General features: G+C 36.4%; 1 protein-coding gene across 2 annotated transcripts in view; it reads left to right on the top strand.

Annotated features, from left to right (window-relative positions):
- Window positions 1-24,550, top strand: part of FRY (FRY microtubule binding protein) — a gene marked incomplete at both ends in the record, with an annotated part of 159,987 nt that overhangs the window by 64,335 nt on the left and 71,102 nt on the right. For both annotated transcript variants that reach the window (XM_079549123.1, XM_079549124.1), the window contains 14 exons: window positions 1,442-1,528; window positions 3,481-3,652; window positions 5,307-5,439; window positions 9,053-9,160; window positions 13,449-13,704; window positions 14,817-14,999; window positions 15,861-15,947; window positions 17,440-17,699; window positions 18,015-18,204; window positions 18,924-19,048; window positions 19,230-19,287; window positions 21,713-21,804; window positions 22,000-22,172; window positions 24,044-24,204. In XM_079549123.1, coding sequence (XP_079405249.1) covers window positions 1,442-1,528; window positions 3,481-3,652; window positions 5,307-5,439; window positions 9,053-9,160; window positions 13,449-13,704; window positions 14,817-14,999; window positions 15,861-15,947; window positions 17,440-17,699; window positions 18,015-18,204; window positions 18,924-19,048; window positions 19,230-19,287; window positions 21,713-21,804; window positions 22,000-22,172; window positions 24,044-24,204 — 2,085 coding nt within the window. The remainder of the gene's footprint in view (window positions 1-1,441; window positions 1,529-3,480; window positions 3,653-5,306; window positions 5,440-9,052; window positions 9,161-13,448; window positions 13,705-14,816; window positions 15,000-15,860; window positions 15,948-17,439; window positions 17,700-18,014; window positions 18,205-18,923; window positions 19,049-19,229; window positions 19,288-21,712; window positions 21,805-21,999; window positions 22,173-24,043; window positions 24,205-24,550) is intronic.

Here is a 24,550-nt window from a genome sequence, read left to right on the forward strand (position 1 = left end):
GTTTCCAATTAATGGATAAGTTCCTTTCCCAATAGCAAATAAAGAAACTTCTATTTTCTGATATATATTTTTTGCAGTACCATTATTAATATCATTCATCCAGGTAATGATAATATTATGTATGGGTCATTCCAAAAGTAATGCCTCCTATTTATTTCCACGGAAACTACAACAGATACAAATAACAGTATTTCTCCGAGCAAATTCTTCACAACAAAAAACTGTTTTTCATCATAGTCAAATCATCAGGTATATATTTTCACTAGGAATAAATAAGAATCTGAATGCCATCCTTACAACAGTCTTCACTAGTGGAGGTGACCCAGTGCTGCCTCGGCTGAAACACAGCACCCACTGCCTCACTGTGCTCACATTGACTGTTTGGTCTCCATAAACATTCAGCAAGTTTTGATGAATGTCAATGGGTGCAATTTTTTCTGCATGGAGGCATTCAGTGACACACATTTCCTTCATAGGCACTTCCATATCAGATGCCATTTTGTCAGTCTGCCCCTCTGCTGCCATCTGTCACACAGCAACAACACATAGTAGAATATTGGTGGGAAGGTTCAACCTCTACTGCCATACCATCAACGTCCACCTCTGATGTCGTAGACCAACATAATAAAATAGAAGGCGTTACTTTCAGAGCAATCCTCGTAGATTGAGCTGAGAAAGTCTCCTTTGAAGCAAGTTTTTTGTTATCTTTGTTCCTCTGAAAATAGATAAAATTATTTTCAGTTCTGCTCAGGTGTGTTTTTCATCAGTTTTTGAAATTGCCAGCTAGTCAGAAAATACATTAATTGACTACCTCTGACTGTTGGTAAAATTTGAAATAGTAAGTTGTGTTTTGTGCTGAAACTGAATAAGTCCTGCTGAACTTTACAAATAAGTTTCTCTGCTTTGAAGAAGGTAAGTTAGAGGAAACGCAGATTCAGTACATAGCTAGCACATCCAGTTTTCATCAGTTCAAATGGGAATTGCTAAAATACACTAACCTTCAGTTTCTTCTCTTTTATTACTTAAATTCACATTGAGCAAAGCACTTAAGCGCGTGCTTAAAGTCTGCATAGAAGTGAATACAACAGATGCTTAAAATCTTCCCTGAACTATGCCATCTGTGAATAATCTGCTTTTATATAAAATACTATGTTAGCACCATAATTACAGCAGTTTAAATAAAATAATTAAAAGCCTTATTTCCAAAATGGCTCATTTTGAATGTAAATGCTGTAAATTAAGCAGGCAGAAATTTGTCGTTTGTCAACATACAGCAGTGATGAGAGCTTAGATCTGATGATGTGTTCAGCATACTTCTAAAAGTCTGATTCTCTGAACATTTAAATAAATCCTGATTAAAGTAGTTTTCAACATTCTTTTGCCTTGAAATGAATAGCAGAAGTGAGAAGTTTAATGATTTGCAATATTTTTACTATTTTAGGAACGTTTAGATTTTGCAATGAAAGAAATTATCTTTGATTTCCTTTGTGTTGGAAAACCTGCAAAAGCTTTCAGTCTCAACCCTGAGGTATGGCATGCATCTGCATTTATTTTTTGTAGTTTATATGTATTATATTGTGATACATTTGCTTTCTGCTTACATTTTAAGCATGTTTTTGCCATTGTCCAGCTTCTAAGTGATATCTTGAAATTGATTTCTTGATGAAATGCTTGTGTGGACTGATCTGTGAAATGCCTCATTGTTCATTCCTGTCTTGTGCTTCCTTAGTGAAGGTTACAGAGTGTGAAGTCATGTAAATGCGTAAAACAAAAAGGAGGAGAGAAATAAAACTATGGGCCACACTATTTCCTGATCACTCTGCTGATGATCTATGTAATGCATGGAAATACTCCATTATAAAAACAGTTTCTTTTTAAAGATCTCAACGTTTTTCAAAGCAGTGTTACTGAGAAAGAGTATATGATGCAAGAAGAACTGAAGGTGGTGGCCATGTGCATCTCCACTAGTGTTAGTCATGTTTCTAGTGCTTTCCTTAGGGTAAACAATCAGGCATTTGAAAATCTTTAAAAAAATTAAATACTTCATGAAATAATGAAAAATTCTCTTGAAATTCATTTAACTATAATTAAAAAAACAAAACAAAACAAAACAAACATTTGAATGTTAAAAAAATAATACATGCAAGATAAGAAGTATTTGTATTCTTCATATAAAATATGTCTATATTACATTAGTTAGTCTATATTACCTTAATTAGTGGGTGGAAGTTCTTTCCTCAGAGAGTGATAAGGCACTGGAACAGGTTGCACAGAGAAGTTGCAGATGCCCCATCTGTGAAAGTGTTCAGTGCCTGATCTGGTGGGTGGCAACCCTGCCCACAGCAGGGAGTTGGAGCTAGATGGACTTCAAGTTTCCTTCCAGCCCAAACCATTTGAGAATGCAGTGATTCTATGATGCTAATCCTGTTCTATTGCACAGTCATATCTCTTCACTAAAATGTTAAAATAAAATGAGCTATTTGCAAAAGTCCTGTTTGATTCTAAAACAGATATTTTGAAACATCTGTGTTAAGCTTTCTACTGTCAAAACCAGTAAAAACAAGAGAACTCTACTTATAGCACAGCTTTCATCTTTATTCAGTACTACAGAAAAATCAAAAAGAGCTCCTGAGTAGGCAGATCCTGCCAGGGTTGGCATCAGGCTCATCTGTGGTAGTCTGATCACTGCTGTGCTGCAGATATCATTGCACATGAAGCAGAGCTTATAAGGAATAGACGTAGTATTTCTTTGCAGCAAGATATCTGTGTATCAGAGGGACATAGACCTCATAAGATCTTAACATCTGAAATGTTACTGTACATCAGCAACAATGTAAGTCCAAAGACAATGAAATAATTGGGATAATTCTTGTTCTATGCAGCCTTCTGTGTTTTAAGTCCATGTGAATGCATTTCTTGAAAGCTGTCATTAGGACTGCGTCTCAATTTTTGGAATACATTTCTCAGAAATGAAAAACATTCTGATGTTTTAATCAATGCAGTATAAAGACTGCAGGTTTTCCTCTCAACTCCCTGGAGACATTCACTGCACTTAGCTTCATCATCCTGATGTTTTGGTGCTGAGCTCCATCCCAAACTTTTCATACAGTAGGGTCAATCTTGTGCCCTTTTGAGACAGTTATTCATTTTGTGCATAGTGACCATTTAGGACATTTGTGCTTAACTCTAGGTCCAGTTAGGATGTATTATTAAACTCCAGGTTCAAATCCATACTTTTTATTCTGAAGATAAAATTATAATGTACAGATGGGAAAAATTGAAGTTTTGAGAGTGAAGAGCAACCACTCATAGTAAAACTATAAATTCGTTGTTAATTTTAAGGCTATTTTTTTATGACATATGTCAGGCTGGTTGTTGTGACCAAAATACTGAATAATGTACAACTGTGTAACAAAATTTCAGTGATTTAAGAATATGATTGTTTGATTATGATAATCATTCATCTTCTGAACTTTACAGAGAATGAATATTGGTCTGAGAGCTTTCTTGGTAATTGCTGATAGCCTGCAGCAAAAAGATGGTGAACCTCCAATGCCAGTGACTGGTGCTGTCCTTCCTTCTGGAAATACTCTCAGAGTGAAGAAAACATATCTGAGCAAAACTCTTACAGAGGAGGAAGCAAAAATGATAGGTCAGTATGAAGGTTGCGCATGAATGAATGTGGAAAAATCTCTAGAATTATTTAATACTGTTAAAAATCCAATTTATTTCATTATTGTAAATGTTTCTGTTCTAATGAAATATGTGGTTTAGTTTGATAACTATAGGGGTTTTTTTAATTTTTTTTATTACGCAAAATTATTTTCAAGAATGGTATCTAAGACAGCAGTACTCTGTTTTTTCAGATGTTGCAGATGATAGTTAAGAATTAACTCTTTTAGTTCTGGCTATCTGTGTTTATTCATGGGTATTCATCCTACTAGAGACAATTCCAGTGTTCTGAAAATGTACCAGCTTTAAAGTCCAGCAGAGATTTCTTTTGTGTAACCCTGTTTTAATTGCCATGCGTATCTCACACCAAGGGAAACTTTTAAGAATGGCAGAAATTTGTAAATGTAAAACAAAGCTGAACTGAACTCCCAGCTTGAGAGTGTCCTCGGCTTCTGTTGTAGTCATTGTGGAGAATCCCATGCCAAAGAGAACTCTTGTGTATCCTGTGCTGAAGGTGTCTGCATTTACTAGTAGAAAAGGAAATTTGGCTACTCACCATGGTACTCCATTAACTCCCCAAATCTGTGTGAATGAAAGAGTCTACGTATTTCCACAGCAGTGACAAAGATGTACTGTACCATTGCTAGACCATCGTACCATTGTTAGGAAAGTGTAGAAGCACAGGACTCGTTGCTGTTAAATGTACAATGGACATAGTATTTAGTGCTGTTGTTAAGTCAGTTCATTTTGGTTATTCTTTGTGACAGTGAGGACTGCATTTGGTAATAAACCTTTGAACTCTTGATTTCTTCTATTGCATTATTAAATTCTTTACTATGTTATGGTACAATATTCTGATTTCCACATATAGCATTTAAGGTTAAGCTGGGCAGTTCCTGTGTTTTCTTTTGCATTCTGCTATGCCATTGAACTTTTGATTTAATCGAATTTGAAAATTGATGTCATTTTGAAGTTCTAAGATACTGTTGTCTTTATTAAACAGGAGAATTGAATGGAGATAGCTGATTAGAATATATTATTTGGTGTTAGTAATCTTAAATTTGATTAAGAAAATTAAAATTTTAGCGTTTGATTAATATGGAAGAAGAGAGCATGGAAGTTTTTTTTTGTGAAGTATTTGATTTTCATTAATACCTTTAAAGCTGTGTATCTAATATTGCATTTCACATAAAATAGCATGACATTTATTTCCATATGAGAGAAGATTTAGAAGAGCTTGTTCAGATTCCTTTTTTTTCCCATGCTTGTCGTTTCTAAACCTTGCTACTAGATAAGATCTTTTACCTCTGTTGTGAAAAGTCACCAAATATATAGCTTGGCAAACTGCAGTTTTATTTTTCTGTGTACAGACATATTTTTGACCAGGTATTTTTCAATTACTCCATTGGGAAATATGTATTTATATCACTTGGGCTACTTTTATGTACAGTAATTTTTGGAGAAGGTCACATATTCCGTCTCTGAGTTAAGATATCTGTACTAATGGATATGCTGTATCATGTGTAAAACATTGTTCTTAACTTATACAACACAGCTTGACTGAGCAGCTTTCTTTTTCAAAATATACCACATCTACAAATATCACAAATGATACAAAATGCATATTATTGCAGGTATGTCATTGTATTATTCCCAAGTGAGAAAAGCTGTGGACAACATACTCAGACATCTTGACAAGGAAGTGGGGCGGTGCATGATGCTAACCAACATACAGATGCTTAACAAAGAACCTGAAGACATGATCACGTGAGTGTTAAAGAACAACAAATCCCATTAAATACTGAGGTGCAATTTTAGAACTTTTGCACTGTTTCTGTCTATCTTGGGTCATCAAAGAGTCAGCAAGAAACAGGAGCAGTTGGCTTATGTACACTGAAAAACTGTTTATAAGTTGAGCGTGCATCTCTGCTTTTTACAGTGTTTGGAATTGAACTGACTCTCTCAATACTGCCAAAATCTCTGTATGTGTCTTAAGAATGTTTAGATGGTAGAATTTGCAAAGTCCATGGAAATTCTACCAGCCTATGTTTAGAACAGTTTTAAAGTATTGTTGCATCACCGAAGTTCAAAATAAATAAAAAAAAAATAAATTGTAAATCCCTGTTAATACTAAGTGATCTTTCAAAATTCTCATTACTGTGCATACCTATAATCAAAATAAATTATTCCTTAAAAACCCAAGTCACCTTTTTGTAACAGTCTTGAATTTGAAAAGTATTCCACTGGACTGGAATCAAACCAGTGTACATCTCAGCCAGTGTTCAACAGCTGCTTTTGGCATTCTCATCTGAACTGAATAATGAGGGAAGTTTCCAGGGGAGAATTCTAGTGAGGTGGACTTTTAGTGTGATGAAGGATGGCCAAACTCAACCATCAGTTTACAGCTGATATAATCTCTATGTTTTAATGCCTTTCTTTTGCCCTTGCTTGTTGCTGTGATGAGCCAGATGAGATTTTAAACTCTTTGTGTCTTTAGCTTTGTCTCAGTTTATTTATATGAAATGCCAACATTACTGCCTGGTAATAGTTCATATTTTTCTTGTGATATCATGGACTGTATTGCTCAGTATTTGCAGTCAGTTTTCATATTAATGTTGGGTGTCCAACTGTTTGAAAGAGGAGGAAAAATGAATTTTCAAACTCACACTTAATTTCCAGAAGATAATAGGTAGAACAGTCAGCACTTAGATGAGAAGTGTACTTCATCTTAGCTCTAATTTCCTTTCTGTGGTTTCTCAGCATCACTGAAGTGCAGTTTATTTTCAGAATCAGTGAATAATTAGACTTGTGAGTTTTAAGTTTCAGGAAGACTTTTGGTTTGGTAGCAACCTTTACCAGAGACATAAAGTTTGGAAGGCTGGGTGGTCTACAGCTGGCCATGTAAGTTAACTGCATTTCTATGCTGTAACCAGAATAGCCTTTTATCCAGATGGAACATAATTTGGTTAAAAAATGCAAGAGAAAGGAAAAACACATTATATCACATTTTTTCTTGTTCTTCCATGGAAAAAAATAAAATTTAAGGTGTCTTGTTATCAGTCTTAACCTCAACTTATGTCAACTCTTGAGCAACTTCATTAACTGTTACTATCGACTTTTAAAACAACCCTTTTAAAAACTGTACTGTGCATGATTACTGAAAAAGCCAATGTATTGTTTTTATGTAATTGCTCATCACTGTATTCACAGAATTTCACAGTTCACCAGAATTAAATAATTGAGTTCTTATGGGCTTTTGTACCTAGATACAGCGCTATAAACTGCGTTTTCTTTGCACCCTCCAGTGAGATACGAATTTCATTACTGGTTATAATTAATTTCCAGGATTTAGTCAGAATAAGGTATATAAACATGTTTTTACTGGCACTTCGAAGATTTTGCTGACAGTACCTAGATAAAATGCCCTACTGCTGGTATGGAAGCAGACTTCCACCTAAGGACAGCTGTTGGTGTCTTCATCCAGAGCTCATCCTGCTGGATCCTGAGGCAGCCAGAGATGAGCGCAGAGCCGTGTCAGAGCCTGCTTGCCAGGCGCTTTGCATGCTGTGCCTGGTAGCTCAGATAAGACGGGAACTTGAGCCTCAAACTTGGATCTTCTCCTGCTAGACTTCTGAGCGGCTGATAAGCCACAGAACACCCACAGATTTTATATTTATAAATAATTACTCACTTGCCCTCATTACTGTTTCCTCTCAGATTATTATTTTGCATGCCTCATTTTTAACTGCACAAACTGTTTACAATCTCTAGGGTCTGATAATAATGAAACTCAGCAAAGCTCACTTTCCACTTTAAGTCGGCAAGAAAGACTCATTTGTTTTTGTGCAGATAAAATTACTGATAGCACTTTTGTTTTTTAAAACCATAATACAGTATTTTCCAGTAGTGATTAGTCTAACTTCTGTTTACATCAGTGACAGTAGTCCAAAGGGATTTCTTTATAACCAAGCTGTCAAAAGGGATGTTTTGTTTTACACTTTTTCAAGTCAGTTGCTGACACCTACTCTCAAGTTGTGTCTGTTGGATATGTGGTGCAGGTATTATAAAACAGAGATAGTTCATTGCAAAAATTGTTTCCCCATTTTATACAATTTGAATTAATCTATTAAAGACATTACCATGCCATTTTGTTAAGATAATACATATCCAAGCTGGTAAGCATATAGGAGTGTTAAGAGAAAGAACGGTATTCAAGTGACAGTGCAAAACTGTCTTTAATCCTTGAATTAAGTAAGTAAGCCTAGAGTCACTTTATGCCTATTCTGCACCTATTATTTCAGTAAATAATCAGAGATACACTCTAAATCTTATTTTAGATTTGTGGGACAACATCGTCTTCAGGTTTTCACTGGGGCTGAACTCAAAAGTTAGCTATCCAAATGCAGTGTCCCCACATTGAAGATTAATAGTGGATAGTATTGTGGGAAAAACTGTGCATTTTAAAATGCTGTCATGCTGTAACTACTTCCTTTATCCTGTGTAGCCAAGTAATCAGCAAGGTAAAAAAGCATGAATAATATTCCGGGGTCTGTCGCAAGAACTTCTTTGTTCTTCAAAAAAGTTATGGGAAAGAAATCAGGATTGCATCTGTCATGAAAATAATCAGCAGCTGAAACTTGAACTACTTTTAGAAAAATTAAGGACTCTCAACCTAGTTTCTGGTTCATAGTGAACTTTAAACAGAACCACTTTCTCAGGCTGTACAGGAACAGTTAAACCATTTCAGAGATTAGAGCAGCCTTGGGGCTACTGTAACATGTTTTAGCTGATAATGATTGCTCCATAACTGCTATCTCTGCCAGAGATCAACAGAAACTCTCTGGCCCTACCCACCTCTAAAGAGCACTTCTCTCTCAGTGTAATTATGGATGCAGCAAGGTTTCCACAGGTTCATGCCCTCTTGAGGGCAACAGTCTGGTTCTGCTGTTATTTGGCCGTGATAGGTGTTCACTATTCACTTTATTCAGTTGATGGACTGAAGCTGCATTGGGATGGGGAACATGCCCAGCTTTCTCCTCGTTACTTACATCATGCAAAAGCTGATCTTGATGGAGGAGTCCTCCCATGTTGTAACTCTATTTTGATATATCTGCCAGAGAAAAGCAGTAAGTCAATAATAGTGTATTTTTCAAGTACTGTGTAAATACTTTGTATGAATATTGTGAATGAAAAATGTCAAAATCAAAATTTTTTATTCAAGAGCAGTTTCCCTGTTTCATTGTTAGTGATTTTCTTTCTGTCCTCATATCTTTATGAGGCCTCTGGTGCTCCATTGTTGTCCATCCCTTCTCTGCAAAACTGTAGGTGGATCCTTTAACACCAGTACTTGTGCAATTAAAATTTTGTTTTAAATTTCCAGTGGTGAGAGAAAACCAAAAATTGATCTGTTCAGAACATGTGTTGCTGCTATTCCTCGATTGCTTCCTGATGGAATGTCAAAACTTGAGTTGATCGACTTGCTGGCAAGGTAAGCTGTTCAATCATTAAACAACTGCTGAAGGGGAGCAGAATGGAAAACTGAGCCACAGAGTGTGTAGTGCTTTCTTAGACAAAGCCATATCCATATAAAAAATAGTCTTCTGTTAATGGATAAGAGACAGAAGTTCCAGCATCATTTTACAGCCATTGTGCTTAAATTATAGACTCTTAATTTTCTAAGAGAATAAATATGTAATCTAGAGCTCATTATCATCAATGCCTAGGTTACAAGATGCTCACTATTTATTACTTTTTTTTAACCATCACACCATGCTAATTAACAGAAGAGTGGGATTTTTTTTTTTTCTGTGTAGTGGAAAAACAAGAAAATGAACATTTAGTTTTGGTTCACAATTCCCACCCATTTGGTAAAATAGAATATTCTGCATGTGATATGTTTCCAAATACCTTTTAGATTAATTGATAATAATAGTTTTTATAAAATTGATTTTGTTATAAGGCAGAAAGTAAAGTTTTAATTTCTTATCCTCCCTGCTTGGATTTATTTAGATATTGAATTTATATAGGTATACTTCACTTCACTGCAGAAGGTAGTGTAGAACACGTTCATGGTTATTTTTCAGGACGTCACAACTGTGACTTACTGTAAATAATTATGATAACAAGTGCTAGTCAGTACAGAAAGCTCTGTGCGGTACACTTCAGTTCTAGTATGCAAGTCAAAGTCTTCAGCATGTGCTTGTAAGTAGATCTGGTGATAAATCAAGCCACAAGGCCCTAGTAACATATTGCTATCATGTAACTGTGGCAAAACAATATTTTCCACTCTGTTCTTGTTTTCGAAATCTTTCAAATATCTGTGAGGAATGGCAGATGTGGGAGTCGGAGGGTTATGTGCAAAAGCATTTTTTTGTACTCTGTGAACAGCCAACTCCCAGTGATGCACTAGAGCAATGAATCAATTAATTCTGCTAGTGGTAAGGAGCACAGACAGCCAAACAAGCCAAAAGGGTAAAGGTGCTGTTCCCCGTGGCAAGCTTGATTTCCTTGTGTTTACATCCTGCTATAGATCAGTTATGTGTTGTTTCAAATCATTACATTATCAAATTATACAGATACCACATTAGACATTAATCCCAATTAAGGAAAATGATATGGGACATGTTTGCCTTTAATCCAATATTTTAACCAGCTTTCCGTCCTTACTAATGATCTTAACAAAGCTGGTAGAAAGCATATGTCTGTTCTGCTCTTTGACCACAGAGGATTGTTAAGATCAGACCTCAGAAATAACTTCTGTAGAATTCAGAAGCTATAGTCACTGATGTGAATTTCTTCATAAATTAGTGCTTCTCTCCTTACATCTTAGAATTGTCAAAATAACTACTGCTTTCTCCTTCTTCAAACCTCAAACTTTATGCAGAAAGGACTGTTTGTGATTGTTTAGCTACAGTTAGCATTGTAAGCATTTCTTGGGGGACTACCATGCTGGGACGTTGTAAGCAGTAGGTCAGTTTGGTAATCTTAGTCCTTGGCTCTGAAAGGAAGTGAGATATCAAGAGGAACTGAGAACAGCATCTCCAGGACACGTTTGGATGCAGTTGCACGTCTGTCCATTCTTCCATAGCAGGACTTTTGGGAAGTTCTCATCTTCTGTGACTATTGTCACTCAAGCATTTCTAAGCCATTGATACTGTTTTAAAACAGATTCTCAAGTACAGCAAAGGAAACAGAATTTAGGTAAACATAAATGGATGTGTAATATGTTGGAAATTTTTTTTATCAGAAAACAGTCAACAGCCAATTCACGATCCAGGCAACGTATACTGCAGTGTTGAAAGAACTGGGTCGGGTCTCCGTATTGTGGAATAGGATCTTTGGGTTACAGTGGGTCACAAACTGAGCACAAGAAAGTTACTGAGCACAAGATGTTACTGTGAAGAGGCAAACCTTATACCCTGGTGTAAATAGAAATGTCTAAAATACTTGAAAAAGTTACCCTCTGATTAGCATCATGCCTGATTTGAAGAGCTGTGTCCAGGCGGATGTGCTGCAGTTAAGAAGAGACTGACCAGAGGAAAACAGAAAATGAATGATTTAAAACATATAAACCAGGCAGAAGGGTTGAAAAAATTAGGTCTGTTTAAAATATGATAGTGTGGACTGAAAATGGTCTACAGAAGTACAGCTTCACTGAAGAAGAAAATAAACTGTTTAAGGAAGTAATACCTGTCCTTATCTTAACGTAAGTCTGCAGGCTACCCCAGCAATAGAGCTGCTTCTGCATTCTCTATACCCTCCATTGGGTCTGGATTCACTACTTTTCCCAGCTGTGGAAAAAGTAATTCCAGGAGATTAGTCATTGCTGTTCTCTTATCACATCATAAATCTTATTACAATATTATTTCTTTTCTTAGTCTGAGGTGATTAGATTTTGAGACTAAATCAATACAAGAATAAAAGATTTTGAAAGATTTAAAATTTTTTAACAGAACCTGAAAATCTGTTTTGCAGTGATTTTGTGCAGGGCTTTGTTGTTTGGATGGAAGGTGGTTAAATATTTTCTTCTCACTGAAGATAAAATAACATGTTAGGGTTAATGGGTTCTTTTGTTCACTGTTTGGTTTTAATTTTTCATCCTCACAACAGATGTGTCTTTTGGCAGTTTGCAGAAGGAATCTGTAACTCTACAGCAAGACTTTCTTCCAGGACAGCTGTATTAAAATTAAAGCAGTACAGCAGATGCCAAGTAAATGCTGTACCTTTTACCCCTTTACTGCCCACTGGAACCATTCATTACAGATTCCAAAGCTGGGTTTTGAGTTTATCAGATTCAAGTACCAACAAGCATTTACTTGCACCCTCAAGCTACCTGTCATATGGTAGAAGTACAGAAATGTATTTTCATGCTCAATTGAATTTATTCTCATTGGGTAGTGGTCAGTGTCATTGCATAGTAAGGTGGGTTTGTAGATGTACATCTTTTGTACCCCCTTTTCCATAATTTGTGTCACTGTGGAAGTCATTTCCTGGATAGCTTAATCATTGTCTCGGGTCTTGCTTTGCTTTGGTTTATGACAATCCAAAGATGAGAAAGAAACTGTCCTTCCCTAGCACAGCAAAATACTGTGATTCCAAATTCATATGAAAATACACTGTTATTAAAAATGATATTAAAAAATTATAGTTATTTTTAGAGTCATATTCACAGGAGGTCAAATTTCTTTCCTTTTACATAACTAAAATGTCCCTTATGCAGCTACAATGGACTGAAATTGTTCTGAGCTCCATCTTATCATACAATTTTAACCAATTGGAATTTTACTCCCCTCTATTTGGCTGGTGTGTTTTTTTGTTTTTTTCTCCCTCGATTTCTATCCTTTTCTTTCCAATGAATCCTTATTTTCAGCTACTCTATTAAATATAGATTAAATACTTCAAAAATGAGTGCTGACACACTCCAGAAAATTATGGTCTCTTGGGCAATAAAAACAAAAAATATCACAAAGTCAGTGAACCAGGAATTGCAAGGCAGAGTGATCTGAATTTACTTTGTTCTGCCAGGCTACCAACACAGATGTGGTTTGTTAAATTTTGTGTCAATGCGTACAGATTTTTTTGTGTTGAAAGAGAACATCAGCACAATGCAAATTTAGATACAAATGAAATTTAGAAAATGGAATCTGAAATCTAAACTTTTGAAAGGACTTTCAGGGTATGAGGTGAGTTTTTAAAAGTATGGAATGTCCTTAGCCTGGTTTTCCTAATTCCCTGTCCTAAGTTAATTAAAACATGAAGTAGTTTTTGATGGAAATGCTCATTTTTATTTCTTTTGAAGATTTGCTTTCCATAATTGGGTTTTTCTTCTTGGCTAAAAATGCATTTTAGCTGTTAGGCAACATAAGTGTTGCAATTCTTCTATTTCTAAATTGAAAGTAAGCAATTTGATAGATTATAAAATCAAAAAGCTTACTCTCGTATCACAATGAAGTAGAAATGGTTCACAGTACTGTAACTGACTAAAGCAAAACTGTTATTTGTTTGGGGAGAAAGCAGAGTTGCCAAATTGTATACATACCTTTTAGGAGTGAAGCAATTCTTTTGGATCTATGAATATGTTCACGTATTACTGTAGAAAGAATAACAGTAAAAACAGTCTGAGGGTGTTAATTGTGATCAGTAATAATAAAACCATGATAGCCATTTACATTGGCACTGAGAATTTTCCATCAGTGTTAATTTACTGAGAAACTTGCTCGTTACCACAATAAATGCTCCTTAGATTTTCATTACCTGAGATTTACTTCTACTTACAGGCTGTCTATCCATATGGATGATGAACTTCGACACATTGCACAAAATTCTCTTCAGGGTCTACTTGTTGACTTTGTTGACTGGCGGGAGGATGTGCTCTTTGGTTTTACTAATTTTCTGTTACGTGAAGTGAATGATATGCACCATACCCTACTTGACACTTCACTGAAGTTGCTGCTACAGTTGCTCACACAGTGGAAGCTTGTCATACACACTCCAGGAAAAGCTGCTGAACAGGCAAAAGCCAGATCTTCAGAGGTATGAAATGACGAGTTTTGTGTCCAAGCATTTACACTATTCGAAGGCAGAAATTGTGTTCCCTTATGCTTCTTTATTTTGTGTTTCGTATTTACTCACCTGAGAAGAATTCACACCACATAAGATTTTTTAAGGTAATTAGTTCAGCAGTCTTTTGAGGACAGACATTTCCTTGTGTAATACAGCAGATGTTATTGTTGAGCAACAGGAGAGAATGCATATCAAACTGAAGTAAGCATGTCAGCAAAAGCTCATCAAGTGAAATATGTCTGTGTAGTTGTTGCAGAAGAATATTTTCCCAGGACTGAAACTGATTAATAATGCTAGTGGGAATGTAATGTTGGGAACAGTGAAGTGGACCTTCCTTTCCCATAGACATTTCATTTGATTAATCCAAAAACATCAGGTAATATGATTGTTTCTTATAGCGTGCTATATGCATGTGCTACTGACATTCCTGGGAACTGAGCAGCTTTGCTCCTGCTCCTTCCATCTCCACTGTCCCTTAGATATTTTCATTGTGAGAGATGATTTTCAGACTTCTTATCACCTTACCCAATCACTTTGGAAATTTTTTCTTTTGTGCAAACATGGTGTCTGCTTTATATTGCAGAGAACCATTATTCATAAATAATAGTAGTTTAAAAATGTGAGAAAGAGAAAGCCTCTAATACTCTTCACTGCACTTACTGGTGGGGTCCTCTTTGGTATAAGTTTCTAGAGGCCACATATCCCTTCATAGAGCTGCCTTCTACAGTATCATAGGACCTGGGGATCCTGCTCTCTGAAGCAGGAAAACTGCAAAATCTTGGCAGTGTGATTTACTTCTTCATCTTTTAGTAAAGAATGGAATAAAACAGAGAGTTGAACTGCAGTTTATAAAGAGGGGTCTAGCCAAACAAATCAGTGCTCATGCATAGGTTTTGTGGAATAGGGTATGTTAAAACAACAAAACTCAGTGGTTTGAGGGAATGCTTTCTGTATCAAACTTAGCATTTACAAGGCCTCTGCATCTTGATTCTTTATGCGTTGTAGTTAAATAGAATATTTCTAAGAGATCTAGTTTCCAAACAATATTGCTTCATTTTTTTCCCCCTTGCATCGTTCTACAGTTGATACCAAATGGATCCAGCCACAGGATACAGACTGAAAGAAGCCCCTATTCTAATGTACTACATGCAGTTGAAGGATTTGCGCTGGTTCTGCTGTGTAGTTTCCAGGTTGCTACCCGTAAACTGGCTGTTTTAATTCTCAGAGAGATCCGTGCTTTATTCCTGGCACTTGGCCAGGCAGAGGTATGGTTTTCCTTTTCTGCAACTTGGAGTTAGTGTTTTCCAAAGCTAAAGATCAAAAGTGGTATTACTGTTACTTTTAGCAGTTGCTACAGTGCAGTATGTACGCACTTAGTTTTTTTATTAACTTTTTACATGAGCTTTCCATTTCTGTTCACCTTAACATTGCAGGCCTTTCTGTAGTTTGCTGGGCATGCACCCTGTACAAGAATTTGTTCAATCTGAAACTTGTACAACAACTTCATATTTTCTCTTGACATGACGTGAATGTGCAACACACTCTTTTCTTTGGCTGAATGGATCATTTTTGTATTGTCAGCATTACATATTTGTATTGGAAATGAAACTCATTCCTTCAGCATACCATTTTATAAAAAACACAGCATAAAACACATGTAAGATTATTCACATACGTTTTCCTTGTATAGTAAAGGTCTCTTAAGCCTTTTTTACTGATACAGAAGCATGGAGAGTCCTGTGTGCTGGTGCTCACAGCTTAGCAAGTATCTAAATGCCTTAAGAACACAAATACATGTGTTCATAGCAATGTTCTAATAATCAGTAAGGTAATTTTTCAGTCTTTTGATACCAGCTATCTGGGGTTATACAAGATTTTCTGATATGTGATTTTATAGCAGTGAGCTATAGCCAGAAGTTATCTTAATTTAGAACTGCAGCATGGACTTGGTTCTGAGTTTTATGAGGAAAGGGCAAAATGCATGCTTCACTACCAAAGTGTTTGGTGGTTTTTTTTTGCCGTTTTAGATTCATGGCATAATTTTTAGATGGTCTGTTTCATGTACCAGAAGAACAGAAAAAAATTGGTAAGGAAAACAGCTAATTTATGTTCTCTGTGTTATGCAGGATGACGACAGGCCTATGATTGATGTCATGGATCAGTTAAGTTCTTCTATTCTTGAGAGTTTTATTCATGTGGCTGTTTCAGATTCAGTAAGTAGTACTTCACTGTTACTGCTAGTAGAAATTGACATAACAAATATAAGACATGATGTACTAAGAGCACAACTGCTAGGAATTAAAGAAATCACACAGTTTTAAGGCTTTAGCCATCTGCCCAGGAGCTCCAAAACTCCATAATATTACAGGCATCACCTGTCTATTGCTTCTGGAAGAACCATTCAGAAAGTCTTATTATCAATGTCATGTAATTCTTGAGGTGGTTGGAACTCAGTCACTGCTCTCATTGGTCTTGGAAGTTCAGGAAGAGGTAAGTTGTAGCTCCCATGCATGCTCAGAAGTGCCTGTATATGCACACCTAAACACAATATCTAGAGCATTTCATAGGTATAATGAATCCAATTTTTCTTGTGGGCTCTTGTTTAACTAACTTGCTCTACAGAAGTGGTTTGTTGATAGAATGAGAACCCTACTTGCCACTGAAGGAAGCAGGATTTAAAGTGGATTAAAACTGCTTAAGTGCTTGTGAGGAAGGACTTGGGTGTCCTGACATGAGCCAGCAGTGTGCTCTTGCAGCCCAGCAGGCCAACTGTATCCAGGGCTACATCAAAAGAAGGTGGTCAGCCAGAAGGGGGAAGGGATTGTACCCCTTCTGCCTTTGTAAGGCCCCATCTGGAGTACTGTGTCCAAGCCTGGGTCCTGCAGTATGAGAGGGATGTGAACATGGTACAGTGGGTCCAGAGGAGGGCCAGAAAGATGCTCAGATGGCTGTAGCACATCTGAGAAGAAAAGTTGAGGGAGCTGGGCTTGTTTAGCTTGGAGAGAGGGCTCCAGGGAGACCTCAGTGCAGCCTTCCAGTACTTGAAAGGAGCTTAGACACCAGAGAGGGACAGATTTTTTACATGGTCTGATATGATAGGACAAGAAGGAATGGCTTTAAACTATAAGAGGGAAGATTTAAGACAGATATTAGGAAGAAATTTTTTACTGGTGAGGCACTGAAGCAGGTTGCCTGGTGAGGTTGTGGATACTCCATCCCTAAAGGCATTCAGGACCAGGTTGGATGGGGCCCGGAGGAGCCTGAGCTAGTGGGTGGCAACCCTGCCTATGTCAGGGGTTTGGACCTAGATGATCTTTAAAGTCCCTCCAACTTAAGCCATTCTCTGATTCTGTGATTCTATCATGGACACATATTCAAATACCCTTCTGAATTCCGAAGAATATTTACTGATGACACTGGTATTTATCAGACCAGCATTGCATGGTGGAGTCTTAATCATGCCTGAGGCCCTGTCTGGCTGTTCAGATGATGAACATAAGGACAGTCTATACTTGTTACAGACTGCAGCCTAATACAAGAGACTCCTGAGCTAGAAGTGTTTATGTTGACTAGAAGCATAAAAGTGTTAATCTAAAGAATCCTATGGAAGTTGGCCATAAAGCTGGAAAATAAAGACAAATACTGAGGGGAAGCATGGCTGGAAATAAATTAATTTGGCTGTGATTTTTTTTTTTCTCTTCACAGACAACAATCCCTTTAACACACAGTGTGGATTTGCAATGGCTGGTAGAGTGGAATGCAGTCTTAGTAAATAGCCATTACGATGTGAAAAGTCCTTCCCATGTCTGGATATTTGCACAGTCTGTTAAAGACCCGTGGGTTCTCTGCCTCTTCAGTTTTCTTAGGCAGGAGAATTTACCAAAACATTGTCCTACTGCTCTCAGCTATGCTTGGCCCTACGCTTTCACTAGGCTACAGCTGATAATGCCTCTTGTGGATCCAAAGTAAGTGGCATGTAGCTTTCACTTTTATAGGTTTGTGTCATTTTACTACGAGCTGTGTTAGTCTCATATTTCAGAATTGGTGTCTAAGACCTGTGTGGAGTTGTTACCCAAACATTCAGTTTTGAGTTACATAACTGCAGCTTGTAATGTGGAAAACTCTAATTCTCTACCTTCATTGATTTTTGCACATATGATGTCCTGATGAGCAGTAAGTGATGGCTGCACATGTTCTATTCCCTTTTAATGTATGTCAAGACATTGTGTACTTAAGATTGGGAAATGATTTTAATAATTTAATTCGTTTTTAAATTCCAGTATTCCAGTCAACGCGAAGAAAACAAGTACAGCAAGCAGTGGAGACAACTATGTTACTTTATGGCGAAACTATCTTATTCTCTGTTTTGGAGTAGCAAAGCCCAGTATTATGAGCCCAGGACACTTGCGTGCTTCAACACCGGAGATCATGGCTACCACTCCTGATGGAACAGTGAACTACGATAATAAGGTGATGCACCTTGCTTCAAACAAATTATTCAGTATCTGCATGTAAAATAATGCTGGTGGAAGTACATCCTGGTGAAAGGTATTTCACTTGGGAGAGTGTTTTGATCTATGCAAGCTGGTTAAGGCATGCAATTACTAAAACTTAAGTTTATCATGAGGTGACAAAAATATTTGGCAAAAGCTTTGGCATTTTCAAAATAGTATTATTTTTTTTTTCTGAATTCTGAGTGATGTATATTCAAAGCACAGACATTTTGTATGACGTGTTAAAGTTAACTTGCCATTCCCTTTCTTTACTTGTGAAGGACTCCTGTAAATCTGTAGCATAAAGAGATTAAGGGAAGTTCATGAATACACATTGTATGCCTGCTGGACATGAAGGAATATTGAAATATTGTTTCAAGTAGTAGCTCCTGAGAGAAGCAGTAGCACTATAATGCAATTACTGGAATATTTTAATGAAATAGCAAATTAAATAAATTACTATAATGTGAATGAAGGTAAAGGGATTTCTCAAATCTATTTATTTGCTAGGCCTTATTGAGATGACTGTGGTGTAGTAGACATTCAGTTAGACTGGTGTATTAATATCCATAATGGTAACATTATTTCAACATGTTTTAAACTACATATTGATTCTTAGTGCTATCTTCTTTAACATATATACTCAGTATTCACATCCTGGCTATGAAGTGTCAATCATTTCTTAATATATTTTAGGCTATTGGAACTCCATCCGTTGGAGTCTTACTAAAGCAGCTAGTGCCTTTGATGAGACTTGAAAGCATAGAAATAACAGAATCACTTGTACTAGGATTTGGAAGAACAAATTCCCTTGTTTTCAGGTACTTCCCCATTTCTTATATTCTCAGCTTTTTTATTTGTGATTCAAATGTTTTGCTTTTGTTGTAATTTTTGATGTAATTTTTGTTTTGCAATTTAGACATTAGTTTATATGCAATCAATAAAATGATGCTTGTCAGAGAAAACTGGATTGTATTTACCTTTCTTTTTCCCTCAATTTAGGGAATTAGTAGAAGAACTTCACCCACTGATGAAAGAAGCCCTAGAAAGAAGACCAGAGGTCAGTTGAAGAAATTAAATGTAGCAGTTTGTTTAAACTGCAAAATGAATTTAAAAATAGTAAATTTTTTGTCTTTGAAAAACAAAGATCCCCAGATAAGCTCTGTGTGCAAGAAACAATAGCTGTATATAAGAACATAACTTAAATGATTGCATTAAATCTTAGTTTAATTTAAATTTGATCAGTGATATAGCATGTACAGGCACAAGCCCCAGAAGTCACGACACACAGTCCTCTCATCTCCCCCAGCTGCTTTTGCTCTGCCATGCTTCCCCTCATTTGCTATCTCAAGTTCATGCTAGAAAAGCACTTCTTTGGCTGTAGTGTCGCCCTGTGTTACAGCAGGTGGTTTGTAGAAAACTGTCAGTGACTGAGAGAGGTATTGCATAAGTTCTGCTAGGCCACATGGGCATAGCCGGATTTCTTGGGGTCTTTGGGAGCACTGTGAATATGAGGCCATCTGTACCACTTGACTTTGGGGCATTGAGCAGTTCTTGTCTCTGCTCAGCAGTACAGACATAGCTGTTGTGTCCATGCAGTTCTGCTGAATACAGAGAGCAGTGTATTGATACTGTTCTCTGCCCAGACTAGTTTACCTAGTTCTCCAGCAGTTTCATACTGTGTGTTCACTGCACTGTTCTCCACAGCAGCATCATTAAATTACCCTCATGGTGACTTGGCATGCTGTCCCTGTCTGCCAAGTCATGGTCTTTAGTACAGAAACCACATAGAGAATAGTGAACAGAAAGAACATAAGTCACGAATAGGCAGAGGATCTCAGCTGTTCCCAATATTGTAATAAACAACAACAAAAAAGTCACTTTGCAGGAACTTAGTTTATGTTAAGTTTTACATGGACAGTTCTTAATAACTCTCTGTCTGGCAAACATCAACTACCATTGCCACTTTGCATGGAAATTTCAATAAGAAATAGATATATGAGAAGAAGAGACCACAGTGTGAATTCCCATCTTTCTCCTGATACAAATTGTGCAACCTTCCAGTAAGCACTGTCACTGGTAAACCCAAGGGTGATTGAATGGGTCAGGTAGCAGTAGGGAACATGGCAGGCCTCCATGTGAGCAGGCAATTATCCAACACACTAGAAATAGCTTTTTTGAACAGACATATGCCACAGAAAGAGAATTATCAGTACAGCCAATAATTTTAGGGGTAAACCAGTATGGACTGTACACAAGATCCCCCATGTGGGCACTGCAGCTGAGCTTGCCAAGGGGCAGTGATACAGCACTGGCTGTGATGCTGGTGCAGGAGACAGCTGTGCATGTTCAATAATGTATTATAAAAAAAAGAAGTTTTCTCTCCATGTATGCTTCCCAGAACCCTTAAAGCGTAAAAGGAGCAAATCAGGCCTTCAAGTAGGACAAATCAAATGGCATAATGATTTGAGCAAAACCTTTGGCTAAACTGCTGCTGGCTGCCAGTCCTGAGTCAGAATAAGCAGGGAAAGTGTCACTTTCTTTTCCCAAGCATCTGCTACTGGCCATCAGCAAGGCCAGAGTATGAGGTGAGATTAGCCTTTGATCTGATTCAGTATTGCTGTTCATACACTGTGAAGAGGAAAATTTGAGCTTTGTCTGAGCTTTTCTTGTCCGAGCAGCAAATTTCTTTGAGGGCAGAAGCAGCTTTTTGACCTTCTCAAGCTTTTTCCTTTGTGAGGATGCAAGATAGAAGGAAACAAGTCATTTTAGCCCTTCAGCAAGGAACAGTCTTTGAGTGCTTTCAAAGCAAAATACGGCACAAAAAGACAGAAGAAGATAGATAGAAGATAGTAGATACAATGAATACTAGAAGATAGTGAGATACAATGAATCAGTTAACAACAGTACTGTCTTACTGGAAGTGTATGTTAACTGTGTACAGCCAACATATCCAAGATCAGTGTACAGGAGTGTTGTCTGCAAGGAGCTAACTTGAATATGAGTGATAATGTAGCTGCAGCATTACCAAGTTCAAGAGTGGTTAACCAGTAAAATATTAGAATTCTGAGGTTGGAGTATCTGATCTTTCACTTCACAGTGTGTCTAGTGTACAGAGTAGATGGTGTAAGGCCAACGTGAATGTCCATACTATCTGGTGATAGCACGGGAACCTTGAATAATTATTTTTTTTATCCAGTATTTCATGATTTCATTTCCATGTGTTCAGTGAGAACTAAGGTACCTATTAACCGTTTCTTCAAGAATAGTTGTAAAGACAAAATTGTGTTGATAATTAATTCTGTATTGACTTGTAAGTCAGTATAAGTCACTGTCACTACGAAATATCCAAAAGCAGTCAAGCTCCGTCTTGAAGAAAGTGCTTTAACCAGGTTTTTTAGATCTCCACTGTGCAGACAGTTACTAGTTTTTCATATAGACATTTATGCATATAAAAATGACTTTTTTTGTTTTTAAACTCCAAGAACAAGAAACGTCGGGAACGCCGAGATCTACTAAGATTGCAGTTACTGCGAATTTTTGAACTACTTGCTGATGCTGGTGTTATAAGTGATAGGTAGGACTATCATTTATCTTAAATACTGCTCTTTAAGTGAAATAATTTTCAGTGTTTACAACACTTGAGTTAATGTCAGTATATTCTTTGAAGAACTGTGCAATAGATTGGGAAGGATTTTTATGTGTTTCTTGAAGAGGCTGCAATATATCTACTCTGTTATTGTATTTAATGTACAACTTTTCTTTGTGCTAGCACAAATGGAGCCTTAGAAAGAGATACATTAGCCCTTGGAGCCTTGTTCTTAGAGTATGTTGATCTGACTCGCATGCTTCTGGAAGCTGAAAATGATAAAGAAGTTGAAATCCTAAAGGATATGAGAGCACATTTCAGTGCAATGATTGCCAACTTGATTCAGTGTGTTCCAGGTATGGTGCTGAATTGTCTTTATGCATTATAAAATTGCATCTAATGTATCTAATGTATCTATTGCAAAAGTCATTTTTTTTTCTTCTTTTCTGTTTGCCACTGGTTGTTAATTGTCATATTGCAAATGTGAAGGGAAATGTGGAGCAGAAGTTCAAATGTCTGTGAAGAGTCAGAGAAAAAAATAGTAAAGCATATCAAAGCTTGTAATAGTCATCCATAAGAACCTTCTCTTTAAAAACCCAGCTAAGAAATTATCTGTGACCTTCTGGGACTTTTTAATGTAAGGTCTTGTATGCCTCTCCCTGACTTTATTACCACTCTTTATAAACTCAGGCAGGCCTTTAAAAATACGGGAGAAGCAGAAAATGTACACTATTTCATGTAGAGGAAATCCTGCCCAAGGTGTGTTTACCATGCTATCTGACTGTAGTTGCTTATCAAAGATTTCTGATGGATTTCATACCCTTTATAAATGAAAAGATCAGAAATGTAATGTAATTCAGCTAGCAAAAAATTTCAGGAAAGAGCATACTTTAAAAACCTCCATGTAATTACTGAAAGATAATGTCTGGGACTTAATCTATGTATGTCTACAATCTCCAGTTTATATATGACAATACAAAACAGCATCTGTCACAATGAATACAAAGGAATTTAAAAGAGTGTAATAAGAGATTAAATAGTAAGTGCTTTAATGTAAGTTTCAAGAATGCAAATGTGATCAAAGTCATATAGTTGCATTCAGATAAAACACACAAAAAATGTACAGTAACTGAACAACATAAGAAAAAAAATGACAATCTTGCTCTTCTCATTTAAATAAAAAGATTCCCTTTTGAGCTGAGTAATGTCAAGTTTTTAGCTGCTGCTAACAAAAATACTGAATTTCTTTCCTCTCATGCTCAGTATAAATGTAGGATTTCTTCAGTAGTTGCCAACATTAGTAACCACGAGTAATTGCAAAGGTGTTCTTTGCATTTATTCTCTCATTTTACAAGGCATGTGACAAAACAACTGCATGATTTATGAATTTTACATGATTAAACTGCATGTTTTGAGAGAATGCAGTAATAACTGATTCATTTCAATATAGTATGTAATCCTATGAAGAGATACATTTTCCATTAATATGACAGCTTTAAAATGTCAGTAACTACTGAAGCAATAACACGTAACTCCTAGCAAACAAATGTTTATTGTATCATCATCTATCATTTTTAATCATTGTTCATATTGATTTGTGTTAGTATTGTCTAGCTGAGCACTGTCTAGCTTCCAACATGGTTTATAGTTGAATTTCCTATTCTCTTCAGTGCACATTCTTACACTTCGTCCATTGTGTTTTGTTTAGGGGGACTAAAGCTGTTCTCTAAAACGTGTTCTTACAATTTTTTAAACCTTTCATGGTTAAGAATTCATCATTTTTCATTTGCTCAAGTAATTCAGCTCTTTGGGAAGTATACCATGCTTTTGTCGTAAATGAACTGGTACCAAGCTTCTTTCCTTTCTTGTCCCTATCTGTTACTCTATTAGAATAAGAGCTTGCATTCTCAGGATTGGAAGAAAACAAGTAAATAGCTGCCACTAAAGGAATGAAAGAGGCCATAAAAAGACTGATTGTGAAATTAGTTTCTTCTGTGGTGTTTCTAAAGCCAGGTGGACATGTTAGTATAAATATACATAAACTAGGACGTATCTAATTCACTGTTAGATTTGAAAAAGGAACTTACAGACTTTGAATTGAAGTGCACACTGAAGATTAGAGAAAAATTCCTTTTGTAGAAATTTGAAATTCATGTTATCATCTCTGCCGCATTAATGTTTATTTAAAATTAACAAATCATAACTATTTCTGTTTCTATTCACTTAGTTCACCACAGGAGATTTCTTTTCCCTCAGCAGAGCTTGAGACATCACCTTTTCATCTTATTCAGCCAGTGGGCAGGACCTTTCAGTATTATGTTCACACCCCTGGACCGTTACAGTGATAGAAATCATCAGATTACAAGATACCAATATTGTGCATTAAAGGTATTAAAGTTTTACTGTCAAAATCCTTAATTTCAATTTTCCAATCAAAAGTAATTGTGGGATTTATTTCCTTCTATATAGCAGGATTTTGAATTGTCATACTTGATGCTTACTTTTATATTAGTAAATATATATACGGGGAATCATTGAATTTAACAGTAATGCAATGTTCTCTTTGTGGACACCTTCAAGACTAATTATTTTGAAAAAAAGAATGCATTTTAAAATTTTATTTAACTTAATTGTTCATCAGCAGGTTATCAGATTCACTGGGAGGATTAGACTCTGAAATTAAATATGCTGTCAGTTCAGTATCACACATGCATGTCTAAAATGTCAATAGCAA

This window comes from Tetrao urogallus (genome assembly GCF_951394365.1).
Source record: "Tetrao urogallus genome assembly, chromosome: 1".
Lineage (NCBI taxonomy): Eukaryota > Metazoa > Chordata > Aves > Galliformes > Phasianidae > Tetrao > Tetrao urogallus.